Source organism: Micromys minutus, assembly GCF_963924665.1.
Source record: "Micromys minutus genome assembly, chromosome: 24".
In the NCBI taxonomy this organism is placed as follows: Eukaryota; Metazoa; Chordata; class Mammalia; order Rodentia; family Muridae; genus Micromys; species Micromys minutus.
In genome coordinates, this window is record NC_137959.1 from 14927831 (window position 1) to 14942567 (window position 14737).

General features: G+C 44.6%; 1 protein-coding gene across 2 annotated transcripts in view; it reads right to left on the minus strand.

Moving 5' to 3' along the window:
* Window positions 1-8280, minus strand: part of TOX3 (TOX high mobility group box family member 3) — a gene marked incomplete at both ends in the record, with an annotated part of 97862 nt that extends 89582 nt beyond the window's left edge. For both annotated transcript variants that reach the window (XM_080936885.1, XM_080936884.1), the window contains one exon: window positions 8194-8280. In XM_080936885.1, coding sequence (XP_080793011.1) covers window positions 8194-8280 — 87 coding nt within the window. The remainder of the gene's footprint in view (window positions 1-8193) is intronic.
* Window positions 8281-14737: the final 6457 nt, after the last annotated feature.

The following is a 14737-nucleotide window of genomic DNA, read 5'->3' on the forward strand; positions in this document are numbered from 1 at the left end:
TGGTAGAAGTGCACAGAGCAAGCCGGAGTGTGAGGAATACATGAGGGAATCCAGCAACGACAGATCCTGGGCTTGCCAATCCATGCTCACACCACTTCAACATCCATTCCTCTCAGTCTGTGGGTATCTCTTCCTCCTTCACTCTAGTCTCTTCTACTCAACTATATCTACATGTATGTTATATAAGTCTGGCCATCTGCCTTTTCTTCTCAGTGGCTAGCAGGCCTTCATGTAAGGTTGAGGTCACGTGTGACCTTTATGCTAACCCACTGCCCGTCACTCAACAGCACTCTTTGGGTTCTCCCATCTTTCCTCAGATTTTCAGATGCTGCCCTGAAATATTCAAGTATCACCCTCTGCCTACATGCTTGCCTATAAACACATGTGCATATACATATGTGAATGTCCTCGAACACATGTAGACAAGCCTATCAGTACCTGGCTAAATGAAAGCTTGGACCATTCGCCAGGCACCGTAATGCTTCCATAACATGCTCTTAACAAACTGTATCTCCAACTTCAAGAGGATAAAAGGTCATCTCCATATTCATCCTGTGGGGCCAACCTGTGCAAGCTTCTCAAAGGACTTTTGCCTGTGTTTATGTTCATGGAACAAATCTCACCTAAAATTCTCACTCTCTCATCTTCTCTAAAATCACATTATAATCATATATGTGTGTGTGTGCATGCACATGTGTGTGTATATATGTATAGTACACTTAGATATATGGATATATACAAACACATATTTGTGTGTATACATGTATAGTATACATAGATATATGGATACACACATGTATATGTGTGTATTAAATAAGCGCCAGGCTCATTCTGGTTTCCAGAAAGAATAACCATCAGCATGGTAATGCAAACACTCAGAAGTCTTCAGCTGCATCAAGCACCACATGAGTTGGCATCTGCACACGTTTATTTCCACAGTAAACCAGATCCCAGTCTTGTGATACCAGCACTTTGCTTTTTCTCATGGGAATCAAGAAAGCGCCCCAGTCTTCAACCATGTGGGTTACCATATGGTCTCAAGGGCAATCACAATATGTGAATCCCCTCCTGAGATGGCACATGACTTGGTGTCTGGGGCCAGAATCTATCCAAGGAGACTTGACCTTATCAGGAACCACTGTTGGACATTATCACAGCAGCAACAATCAGACTGATTTAAAACGCCAACTAGGTGAAAGCAGACGTGATAAGAAAGTCCTCTGGTATCCCGTTGAGATCTGGATCTAGCTGTGCCTGAATCCCTGCTGACAACCCAACTGTCTTGACTCAGTTAGCTGATATCGTCTCACCTGCAACCCAAAGCATTTTTAAAGAATAAAATTCTATTACACACATCTCCATTAAACATTTTTACCAGATTTTTTTTTTAAATAAGCCAAACAAAAAACTGCAAGTCCTTCACTAAAGAAGCAGCCAGGAAGGGGAGCCAGCAGAGATCTGCTGGACATACTTTTTAATGGGTCAATATTTCTAAATTGATTCCCATCTTTTCCCTTTAGGAAAACAACTTGTAACAAAGCACTCGTGTATTGCAAAGGTTCACAAGGCAGCTCAGCATTTGGAGCACTGTTATTACTTCCTACAGGAGTTAAAGAAACCGTAGAACCTTTATCAATCTGGAGCAAATCCTTTGCCCACCACAAATCAGCTGAAGGAATCGGCAGGGAAATCTCACATGCTAATGTAGTTACTTACTCTAAGTCAACTTTAAATCAGTTTGAAAAATCACCTCCATCATCATCCTTAGTAAAATTCTTCTATATAAACAGTTGAGTTCAGAAAGACGAGGTCACATTAAAATGACATTTGGAATAGAAGGGCCCTGTTGAAGATCTAGTACCTCTCAAAGCATAAAGTCACATTATTCAAGTACGTGAAATCTCAATGTGTCGTGATGTTGGTCTATTTGTTTAATTTCTGGATTATCAGAACATTCAAATCATTCTTTAATAAGCAAAGCAAAATTAAATTAAGATGAAGCAGCACTTTCCAGTAGTTGATATGTCTTCCATAATCATGGAATACAGTTCAAGAGACCATGGCCTCCTTGAGGAAGAGATTAAAGACACAAACCTAGGGAACAAAGAAAACAAAATGATCTACCATCCCAGGAGAAGATTAAAAAAAAAATATATCAGAAGCTCATGGACACCTTGAATAAAAGAGGCCACTACTGATTTTTTTAACATAATTTTTGTTCCTTTCCCTAAATGATCCTAATATATCTCCAAAACATATTTGAATTTATAAGTACTCAGTAAAACTTCTGTCTCCCTTTAATTACCACTTTGAAAGACATGCTAAGACACTTAAAAAATGCCATTATATCTCATTGATCCAATATAAAAGTGCACCTCTTACTCGTAAGAAAATGAAACGTTTTCCTTCATTATTGGCTGGTAGTATTTAAGTTACCGCAAACTTTACATCATTTCTAATTAACCATAACTATTTAAAAGTGTTTTCTTCCAAATAACTATTGAAAATACAAGGATGTGTCACCACGCTGACAAGATGCTATAATTACCCTATTCCCCCACAATTATTATCATAAAGAATTGGCTCAGTGGGCAGAAGTGCTTGTCACACAAGCCTGGTGGCCTAGGCTCCTTACTTGAATGAGACTCATGTGGTTGAGGGAGGGAGTCAACTCCCACACATTGTCCTCTGAATTTCCATTGGCATAGCATAAACACCACACACACACACACACACACACACACACACACACAATTTCTTTTAATCATGAATTTGGAAGGATTTCCAAATGAGTATATATCCATACAGCACTTTCCAAATGGCCGCCTCACCAACTGAATGGAATGTGTTTTAAAAATTTTTTGTACCACCCCTGGGCTAAGGTCCATCCTCTGTTGCTTCACCCTGGAAGATTCTTGAATCACACTATAAGTGCTGGTGGGAATAGTCTACCAGAATAGCCTAGGTCAGCTTTATCTTCCGTTCAAACCAAACACCTGTGAATCAGTCTCTAGTCATCCTAACAAACTCCCCTGTGTTCTTGTGTGTGGAAAGATGGAGGAATACAACTCCGTAGAATGGTCAACACCCCCGCCCCTCTCACACACACCTTCTACCATCTCCTCTGCCATGAGAAACCAAGCCATACAGGTGGTCTGATATTTCTCCAGTGATAGCGACCTTATTTCCTTTGGTTTCTGCATGATGCCTCTCTTGCTTAATAGAATCTCCTTGTAAAGAGACCCTTCAAACTCTAAGCCTCCAACCAAGCTGAACAGGAGATAGAGAAGCCTGCAAACTGAGGTTCACACATGTGCCCTTCAGAAGTGCTTCTAGAAGATACCTGGTCACAGACTTAGTGTTAACAGATTTGTAAGTATTAAAAAGAAGAAGAAGAAAAAAAATTGGAAGCTGTATTTATATGCTAGGAGTTTTAGAAACAGTCAACGAATTGAGGCTGATTATTTGTTTGTTTGCTTGTTTGTTTGTTTAATGGTGATTAAATAAAGTAACTCCTCAAGTGGCTTCAGCTTCCAGCTGAGTTTGTGCCCTGAAGGAGGATGGCAGAGAAATACTCTGAACACCACGACCATATAAAACCATTGGCTTAATCTAAAATCCTACAGATTAATTTTCTTTGCTTAACTATGTGCTTGTCCCTACTGAGCACAGGGGTCCATTGAGCATTCCACTATTTGGGATGCTGAATGGAAAGTGTGTAGGCCTCTCTAGCTTGTAACCACTGGGCTGCTTTACTCCTCAGTCACTATGGCCTGTAAAAATGTGCATGTGTGAGTGGGGAGGCAAGCAATAAAATTAGAATTAACATAATTTTATGTTATTAATTAAATGTCATATATATATATATATATATATATATATATATATATATATATATTAACTGATCAACATCAACCCAGGACATGAAATTCAGGGCTAGTGTCAACATTTGGTATGATGTCGCAGGCTTCCCAGACCATGAGTGCACACACTAGCTTTCACTCTGACCAAAGTCTAGTCAGCTTTACAGCTATCACAACACCCAGGCCTTTACCCATGTCCACTCTAGCACTACACGAACCACACTGTTGGATAGAGGAATAAAATCTCCCATTATACTGAACTCTGTGCCTACAACAAATGACTCCCTCCCTACCCCCGCAACCTCCCCGCAAAAAGGTGAGCCCTATTCCACTTTCGAACCTAAGACCAAAGTTTCAAAACAACACAAATGTAGATATTGATGGTCCTGTACAATTATTTTAATTATTCATTTCTGCTTTAAGACTATGGATATTTCACATAAAATCTAGATTATCATCATCTCGAAAAAGAGAAGTGAAATATATGAACATACAGGGCCCAAGTGTTGCCATGGTGATAGAACTCTTGCTAATACTGAGCAAGTCTGCGCCTTTAAATGGGTGTTACTTTCTGCTTGGCCACAAACCCTGTCCTCACGTGGATTCACTGCCCTATAGATACCTGAGTGCATCACCCCTGCTAGGAATTCCTTAAAAAACTATTTTTCTCTCATAATATTGCTTCGCTATCTCATTGTAAGACCTGGCATGGTCTTATATATGGAAATATCTCAAGGTGGTTTCAAAATTCAATAGCCTCGTATTAGAAATGAAGTAACCAACCTCATGCCAAGGTAAGGTACTGACTGATCTGGGAAATACCCATCAACACTCCCCTTCCCCTTTATGTCTCTTCAGTTTTAAAACATGGTTTCCAAGAAGAGACTCAAGGAACAAATCAGTCTTCAGTCCCTCTGTTCCTTCCAACTAGCCAAGGGAAAGGCCCAATGAGACAGAAATCAAAGGAAAAGCAATAGTACACTTTAATACAATAGGAGTGATCAATAAAAACACATAGATCATCCATAGAAGTGAGGCTTATGGCAGAGGCCTTCATCTGCGTGAATATAAAAAAGTCAATACCCATATCTTGAAAAGGAAACAAAAAGCCAAAAGTATGAAGGAAGTCAACTTCTGCGGGATTCTTACTCACACCATGTTAGTTATATGATCGTATTTTAGAACACCAGACTTACAACAACTCCATTTTAATTGATATTTTATGCATTATTTTCTTGCTGGTAGAATAAAATTAACTGAACCCAAGGTAATCTCCAGATCAGTCACTGGGTCACCAACTCACTTGAATAACATAGTGACTTTTTTCCTCCTTTTTTAAAATACAGATTTTTAGTTCAATTTTCTAGTCATATCCTAAAAAAAGAAAATTTCAAACAGTGGATTGAAATTAAAATGGAAATTAGCCCTTGGAACATAGACATGGCTTTAAGTTTAAACATCAGTGGCTGATTCATGAATTATTAACTGATTTTAATGATCCTGGCCATATTTTATTTGAAGTTATCCTCTGACTTGCAATGACTTCTGAACCCTCCAAACTCTTTCAGCCATTTCCCACAAACAGCATACTTGCACGAGGGCTGACATTTAGCAAAGGGCCCATATACTCACAAAATGTAAAGATAATCTACTCACATGTAATTTATACAAAGGACGCTGGTCATTTGTTAAAAGGGGAAGTAGATGGAACCCTATTATTCACAGTTTGTAAATAAATGTAAAGATAAGCAGGAGAATTTCGCTTGTGACGCCCTGGCAGCGGAGTTCAGCGTCTTCTCAGGTTTCCCAGATGGTCATTAAAACAAGAAAAGGCAGAAACATACTTTTTTTGTAATCCATCATTTCTCATTCAAAGAGATAATACAAGTCTTGGAAAAGTCAAGTTTTAAGGAAGATTAATAATCCCAGGTAGTTTCAGATGAAATAGGCGCGTGTCTTTGTATGCTGGTTTACGTCTTCAATAAATCTACCCTGAACAGCAACAAGCGCCACCTGAGGTGCAAGTTAGCTGGGGAGCAAATGCTGTAAACCTTTAATTAGCTCTTGCTGTTCTGCACTCATAAAGTTAATACTTCCTCTTCTGTTACATTCTCTGTGCTAAGATAAATTCAGGGGGAATAAAGCTGTTCTTTTTTTTTTTCACTCTAGAAATAAGAATATAGAAATACTATATTTGTGCTGTGGCTCAGTCTAAAGGCACTTCAGTTTTTACCTGTAAACAGGGAAAGGCAAACACACCTTAGAACGAGTACAGTTTGACCCCTCCCAATGCTTAGTGCTGATGCCAACTTTTATAAGTTGGGTCCCCACGGTCCTTCCTACCATCAGACGGCTGAATTATTAAAGCAAGTTATTTCAGGACCCTCGCGGGATTCAGAAGGGGACACCTTCTGAATGAGCTTCTTCTCTTCACTGCCAAAGTTGACAACCCAGCATCTAGACGAAGACTCTGATTTCAAGGTTCATATGCCTTCCCTGAAATAAGTTTCTGAGTTTAAATTGACTCAAAATAACCCTTCTCAGAAAATGAAAAGACACACACACACACACACACACAATTTCCTTCATCTCTTGAAACCCTTGGGATCCCAGTGAACAGAGATTCGCCATGCATGGCAGCAACTGGCTTAATACAATAGGTTTCTATTTGGATGCCATTCGAGTGCTGCTGATCTTAAATCAGAGAAAGAAGTAGTTACATTAGACAAGGTAATGGTTTCCAAAAATAAGAACATGCTTGCCCAGTTTACAGAAGGGCTGCATACACAGGCTGAACTCTAAGGAGATAAGTAATACCCCACTGGAACAATTAGGCGGATTCTCAGAAACACTACATACTTAATTAGGCTGCCTAAGTCCCTGACTGAGCATACATGGGGGACTTTTTAAAGCATTTAATAACCTGAGTAAATCCAAAATCAGACGACAGAAACCGATCCTTTACTCCGGCTACAGCCTTCGGCCTTTTCTAGCCTTAAGGCATGCCTCTCAGATCCTACAAGAGTGTCAATGGCCACTACCACCACTGGGTTGAAAGCACTGAATAAAGTCCCTCATCCTATAGCTACTGGAAGGGTCCTGGGTGCCTGGCTCGGGGCTACCCACACGAAGTGAGCCAGTGGGACTGCAGTGGTCTTTGCAAACTTTAGCTCTGGAGCTGGGTACTGTGAACAATAAAGAACAGACTTCCATCGGCCAGGGGCACAGACAACTATCCGGACTCTCATACAATCCCTCCTTTCTGCGATGTTCTCTTTAGTTTTGTGTTGCGCCTTTCTTTCAGCTGACTCCGTATTTCCTCCTCTGTTATCCAAACAATCATAAACAAACTAGGATTTGAAAGAAAAGTCGGAGAGGAGGGAGGAGCAGGAGGAAGGGGAAAGAAAAAACACATTCAAAAGGCGCAGGGCTCTTCCTCTGAATCTCTCCCTAGGGGTTATGTCTCAAAGCTCTGTGGTGGGAGCAGCAGGCAAGGTAGAGACCCAGTCCGGGAAGCCCACTTGGCTGCGTCTGAGGGCCACCTATGACCACCTGAATCGCTTGCTCCTGTAAGTTAGTGCAGCCTGAGGTGAGAAAAATGGGGTGACGCCGAGGCAAGATGAGGAGCTGCAACTCTGATCTCCATGAAAGAAAAAAACTTACCCCCCCCCACCGCGCGCAAGAGATAAAATTAAATAAATAAAATAAAACACGAAGAGCCACTTGCATTAACTTGGGAGAGGCGAGCACCTTCATCTGGTAGACCAAAGCGCCCCAGAGAGAGGGAAGTAAGAGGCACCTGCTGGGATCCTGCAACTTCAGGCTTCCCAGACCCAGACCTGGCCACACTCTATAAAGTTTGTTCATCTTCTCCAAGCTCCCGGGACCAGCTCCTGACTGGGTGGGTGAGGAGAGAGATTCGCTGCGAAGGTACGGGATCTCCGGCCCACGAGATCGGGGACCCCCTATGTAGCGTACCGCCCCCCCCACACCCGTGCACACACAGTAGTGGTGTAGCAATCGTGTTTACTAATAACATCAACAAAGAATCACACACGAGTTCAGTCCCGGGACTGCGCTTCACACAGCTTTTGGGAGAGCGGGGGGGGGGGGGGGGGGGGGACCAGGAGAGCAGAGGGAGCGCCAGCAGAGGGACAAAAAGGTGGGTAGGAAGGGGACATAAAGAGAAAACCAAGAGTTGGTCAGAGACTAAGGCGCACCGAGAAACCAGCGGTGGGAAGGAAAGATCGGAAAGAAAGTGCAGCAGGCAAGGCGGGACGAGGGACGCGCCCGGGATGGAGAGGTGGCCCCCGCCCCCCGGCCCGGTCACCTTGCTGTAGCCGTAGTACCCCAGGCACTGCGCGAAGTCCAGGCCGGCGGGGTCCCCGGCCGCCGCGGGGTAGAACCTCACATCCATGCCGGGGCCGGGGGCTAGGGACCGGGGCTGGAGCTCGCCGGGGCCGCTACCCGCCTCGCGGCTGCACGATCCACCGTCGAGGACGCCCGGCCGGGGGCGCCCGGGGACAGCGCGCGGGCCGTGGGGCTGGAGGGGCGTCGCGCGGGGGCCGCCGACGAGCCCGGGAGCTGCGGCCGCGGCACACAAAGGCGCGGCCACGCGAGCCGCGGGAGAGCGGGAGTCGGCCCGGGGGACGCGCCCCACCGGGACACCGAAGCTGGCTGCGCGCGGGCCGGGCGCCCGGGGCGCGGGGCGCAGCGTGTGGGCCCGGGGCGGCCGGCGAGCTCAGGTGCGCGGCGAAGCTGGGACGGCGGCGGCGGCTGGCCCCGCTCCTCCTCCCCGGGCGGACTGAGCCGTAGAGCCGCGGAGACAAGGGGCCCGGCCCCTCCCCTGCCGCTCCCCCTCCTGCCGCCGCCGGTCCCCTCCCCGCGCCGCCGCCGCTCCGCCCCTCCCACCGCGGGCAGCTGGCGCGCCGCCCGCCCCGCCGGTGCGCTCGGCCGCCGACCGCCTTCGGGCTCGCGCCCCGCCCCGCGCCCCGAGCAGCCACCGCGCGCTCCTCTCCCGGCCCCTCTCCGTCCCACCCCTTCCCTCCCGGGTCCTCTTTGTCCCCGCGGCCTCACCGCTCTCCCCGCTCCCGGGCCTCCCTCGGCCGCCCCGCTGCTGCCAGCGCGGTCCCTCCTCTGGTCCTGCTCTTCTCCCGTGTGACCCTCGCTTCCCTTGGCCCCAGCATCCCAAAGTCGTCCACTTCCCACCCAGCGCTCTCCTCTCTACCACCTCGTCCCAGTTCTTGCTGGTGGGGACCTGTCTCCCAACCCCTCTACCCTACCTACCCTTCTGCTCGGATATCCCCGGTGTAGACTTAGCCCAGAAACTAACCTGTGCAAGTGGCTCCTGGTAGCCAGGACTGAGAACCCCTTGTACACCTGTGGTATTTTCCAGATGGGTGTTAGGGCCTGACCTTTCACAAGTAGGCAGACTTGAAGCTTCCCAGGTTAAGCCTCAAGCCGGGTCTCTTTCTATTTCCTTAACTTGCTTGTTTTCGAAAGGCATTTGAGTAACTGGATCTAGGCGGATCACTCGTCCCTCTTTTCCTAAAGGGTTCTGAGTGATTAACTTCCCCACGCTGCACCAACCCTCTTATTTCTTTCTCTTTCTTTAATCCCCCCCCCCCCCATATTCACACCCCCATCACCACCACTCTTGGCTTTATTTCTCTGAGTTAATTTGAAAGTTTGGCCTTCAGCCTTGGCGGTAGAAATTGTTGGCTGAGCTGTGAGATCTCCCTTTCCTGGTTCAGTTATTTGTGAACTACTTTCAACTAGAAGGGAAAGATGTTGAACTATTTCGACTGACAGTCTCTGAAGGTGAGGGCCCTGGATCACTTCGCTGGCCCGGAACCTGAACTTTTCCACACATACGCGGGTTTCCGTGTGTTCTCCAGCTTGTAACAACCTGTGTACGTACCTTCACTAAATAGTATACCTCAGGAACCAAGCGGAGGGGGAGGGAAGGGGGAGAGAAAGAGAGAGAGAGAGAGAGAGAGAGAGAGAGAGAGAGAGAGAGAGAGAGAGAGGGAGAGAGAGAGAGAGAGAGAGAGAGAGAGAGAGAGAGAGAGAGAGAGAGTTCTTAGCAGAAACTTGTTAGGGGACTGCCTGAGAGAGCCCTGTCTATTCAGAGAAGGAACAACTCCCCACATTGTCACTGGGTTGACTCTGATTCCCCCCTCCTGAAAAGGCTTTGGTCCCCTCTCCTGGGTCTCCATTTAATGTTGACAACCCAGCGGCGCTCCCTAATGGCCCAGCGGGTTGCACAAATTGGCAGTGTGCTGAGATGTTATCAGGACAACACCCCATTGAGTAAGTTCTTGAAACGATGAAGTGGAGGCCCTTTCTCTGGGCCACTGGGCACCTTTCCACCAATCAAAGCTAGAGGTTGCAGTGGCCACCTGTTGTCCCGAAAGAGAACATCTTTTAAGTTTCACTATGAGTATCTAACAATGGCGGCAAAATGCAAGGTCTGACCAAGGAAGAGAAGCAACTGCTGACCCAGGGTACCAGCAAAGAATTTTCCTATCACATAACTGTTAAAGGAAACAAGCATCAAAGGCAGGGAAGATGAGCTTTTCTCTCTGCACACTCCTGTCTCTCCCTCAGCTTATGGTCTATCTGCCTTGCATCTGGAGGGATCTGAGCTTGATCACAAAGGAAGGAGTAAGTATAAACAAAGTTGCTAGGGGTGTGTGTGGGAGAGAGAGAGAGAGAGAGAGAGAGAGAGAGAGAGAGAGAGAGAGAGAGAGAGAGAGAGAGAGAGAGAGAGAGAGAGAGAGAGAGAGAGAGAGAGAGTCCTGAAGTTGTAATCAGACCTTAGGGATCAGGCATATAAATACTTTGCAGCAGAATCCCACTAGCTGCAAGAGTTGGAATTACAAGAGCTTCTGGGTTGTACTCACTGAAACTATGAGAACCTTGCCTCTTAGAGGCTCCTGGATTTAGGAATACCTGCTCACACACCCCATACCCCTCTTGGCCACTATTTTAGTTTTGGTTTTTTTGTTTGTTTGTGTTTTTTTGTTTGTTTTTTTTTTTCCTATGAAGCCTCTGCCTGCTCTTAAGAGATGTGAGTATTGGGGGAGGGGTGAAGGGAACTGTGAGACCTGAGGTATGCTTGGGGCAGCAGAGTGAGAAGTCACTGGTCATTTGGGAAGTCTGTGCAAGTGATCTTTTCAGTTTGTCCCCATGCAATCAACAGTTGTCTTCGAGCACCCAGGATATGCCAGCTACTGTTTACACACTTGTGTATAACAAAGGGAACCCCAACATGACTAATAAAAGTTGTACAGCAGAAACACACACACACACACACACACACACACACACAGAGGTCCTGTCTTATCCAACCACCAGGAAGTCCTGTCAGGTTACAGTTACCGAAATTATGGAGTTGCAGAATACTTTAAAAGGAGACTTAAGGGATGGGGTGGTTGGTACACCTAGCAAGATGTGTGGTATTTCAAGAGCAACAGACCTTGATTGGTGCATCCTTTGCAATGGATAAGAGGAAGTTTAGAAGGAAACTCGGAAAGATGGGGGAAGGAAAGAAGCGAAAGCACTTTGATGTCTGAATATTCCTGGCCCGAAATCTGGCTATGGGGGTGGGAGGACTTAAGGCTACACAGGACCTCTGGCTCAAATAATCTCCCCAGAGGGGACTGTATTTTAGGCCCCTGATGCCTTAGGGATTTTGAGTGGGTGAGCTCGAAAAGTGATACCCAATTTCATTTAGAACTGACTAGATTTAAACTCTCTATTGTACTGGTGGTAACACCTCACTTCAGAAGTTCCAGAGGATGTAAATAAGGCCCAGACACAAACAGCTTTAGAATGGACTCTTAAGTATTGAGGACAATTGTGGTGTGATGTCATCTTAGACACCCCTTTTCCAGTCTGTCAGAACTTTCCTTTCTGAATCCCATCCCAAAGGCTTCCTACCACTAGGCAAGCCTTGAGCCTGAAGAAGCTTCTTTGAAACTTCATCTTAAATGTGATTTGAATTTATGCCGAATGGTACTGACCTTCATTAAGAAGGGCAGCAGAGGGCTGGAGTGGGAGATGGTTCAGTTGACAAAGCTGGTCAAGCAGGAGGTCCTGAGCTCAATCCCCAGAGCCCACTTGAAAGAACTGGGCAAGCCTGTAATCACAGGACTGGAAAAGTAGAAGCAAGGTCTTGATGTTTACTGACTGTTCATTCTAACCTACTTGGTAAGCCTCAGTCCAATGAGAGACCCTGCCAGAGAAAAGGTAGATGGCCCTTCTAAGACACCAAGGTTTAACTTCCATACAGATGCACACATGAAAATACACATTCATCAACAAACGCATATCTTTTTAAGTAGTGACCATAGAATTCCTTGTGATGCCAAAATATAAATTCTGAGCATAAAGAAACTCCTTGAGTAATTTTATTGATTTGGGTCATTACTAGTAGCTGTATTAGCTTGGTATCTCTATTCATCCATACATATTTTTTAATGAGAAAAAGTAAGTAAATATTACAAAGTATGAAAGCTGCTTTAAGTCTTAGCAGAATTCTGGGTTTGTTTGTTTTTTTTTTTTTTTTTTTTTTTTTCTTTCTACTTTCTGTGGCCTCTGGTTTAGCAAGGACCAGAGAGGAGTGTATTAAACTAGACCCTACTGGATATTGTAACCAGAAATCTGACTTTTAGGAATTTCTGAATGTCATGTAAGCCAAATGCGACAGATACTATTAAATATTATATATGGCTTAGTTCTCTTGAGTTTGGGTGATGAAAAGTCCTATCCAAATATTATGATCCTTGTTTGCAGGATGTAATGTAGCCAAATTAACAGCAGCTCCAAATGGAAATTAACAAGGCCTGAGCTTCTCAAGTTTCTCCTCTATTCCCATAGTAACAGCTAATGTATTATAAGGGCAAATGTTTGGTGGTTGGTCTTGTATCTGAACTTGGCTTCTCGTCATAAAGCAGTGTCTCTAGCCAGCCTGGATTCTTAACACATTGCCACAAAGTTTAAATTTCCTGTCAGAAAATCAGCGTTTCACATTTGTAGTTGGAATCAAGTGAAAATAAAATCAGACTGGCCAACATTTTCACAATGGCTAACTTGGGGCCTTAAGGGGATGTCCAAGTGACAATTCTTAAGCACGACACCCAAGTAAAACTAGTCAACAGGCAAGAGATCCACCAGGAAATACTGGGGAATACTGCCGGAAAGAAACCTCTAGGCCACGGGAATCTTAGTTTTAGTGTTTACTAAATCCAAACTTCTAGTCTAGAAATGCAAATTATTTTTGTTTTTATCCCAGCTTAAGATATAGAAACAATGGGCAGATGGGGAAAAAAAGTAAACCTTCCCTTCGTAATAAACATATATTCAGCTGTGTCCATGAGGTTATTTCTTGCGTTGCTAAGACAGATTTTTGTCCATGCTGGTCTCTGTGTAGGAGACACAGGAAAAGGTACACCCAAACTAACCACCTCTCCAATCCATGGTTACCTTTACTAAGGACAGAGTCACTGGTAGGTTCTGACAGACTGTAATTATGGACCAACAACCCTAAAAACCTAGTAGCAAAAAGTACTAAAACGAGAATTAATTTTTAGAAATAAGCGCAGAGCTGCACCAAGTATTTGTATGTACTCTAAATCTTTCTTCAATGAAGCTGTTTTAGAAACCCTTACCCTTAATGCGATCAGGAGGTGTGCAATTTTCAGCATATCTACCTTAAAAAGAAAAAAGAAAGAAGAAAAAACCATTCACAGAAACCCTAAGCTGCTGTCCTGCCTGTTTGCTGAAACATATTCTATTTTTTCTGAAGGGAAAGAATGGCCTCTTTTGCAGGAACAATTTTCAGAGACAGCGTGTTTATCAAATGGTTTCTCTGTTTTCATAAAAACAATTTATTTCTCACTGAACTCTTCGAGATAAGCATCAAAGCCAGGAAGAACACACAATGAAGTTTATAATTACACTCCAGAAACAAATCCTAGGTAGTTTTTATTTTGTTCAAGTGAAAGGTTTTTTTTTTTTTTTTTTTTTTTTTAAATTCAAAAAGACAAAGGCAGTAATGGCTGGTGAGGAGGCTTCCACAGGAGTGGAAATGAGGAAACCCAGCCAGTTTACAGCAGGAGGCCCCAACAGGGCTGCCCACAAAGCCCAGATGAACAATGAGGGCTGAAGACCCAGTATTTTCTCTCAAAATGGGTGTGTGGGGTGTCAGTCTGGATTTTATTTTTCATTAAGGGTGTGAAGAAGAGAAAATCCTTAAACAGATATACATGAAACCTTCTCATGACAGATCCGCTGAATGGAAACGCATCTCCATGACATCCTTTCTTGGAAAGTCCCGAGCCTTCCTAGTCTCCATGTATATGAAACGTTCTCTTTAAAAACCAGTGCACAATAAATTTGCAGGAAATAGTAATAAATAAATAACCGAGAAGAGCCGAAGTCTAATAAAGAGTGTGTGTCTTGAGAAAGGAGAAACAATTGCGTTTGATCAGAGAGCAGCCGAGGACTAGCAGAAAAATCATCTCCCTTAATTTACATAGATCTGTGCATGCCAAACAGATGAGTGTTTGCGTTTCCAGCAACAGTGCAGGTGCGTCTCCTGCAGGGTCTAAAATCTCTACCTCATCAAACTGTTTCACCAGAGTGGGACATGCCCTCTTTCCTGGAACGGCTTCAAGTTTTTTCCACAGCATTCCAGCCACCTGTTTGTGGAGTTCATCCTGTGGAGTCTATGCATGCAATTAGAAACAAGAGAATGAAAATAAATGACCTTGTTTGTTATTTATAACAAAGAAACTCAGCAAAATTAATGCTGTGGAGCTTGACCTCGTGACCCAAGAGAAAAGGCCACCTCATGGCTTTGTGGCCAA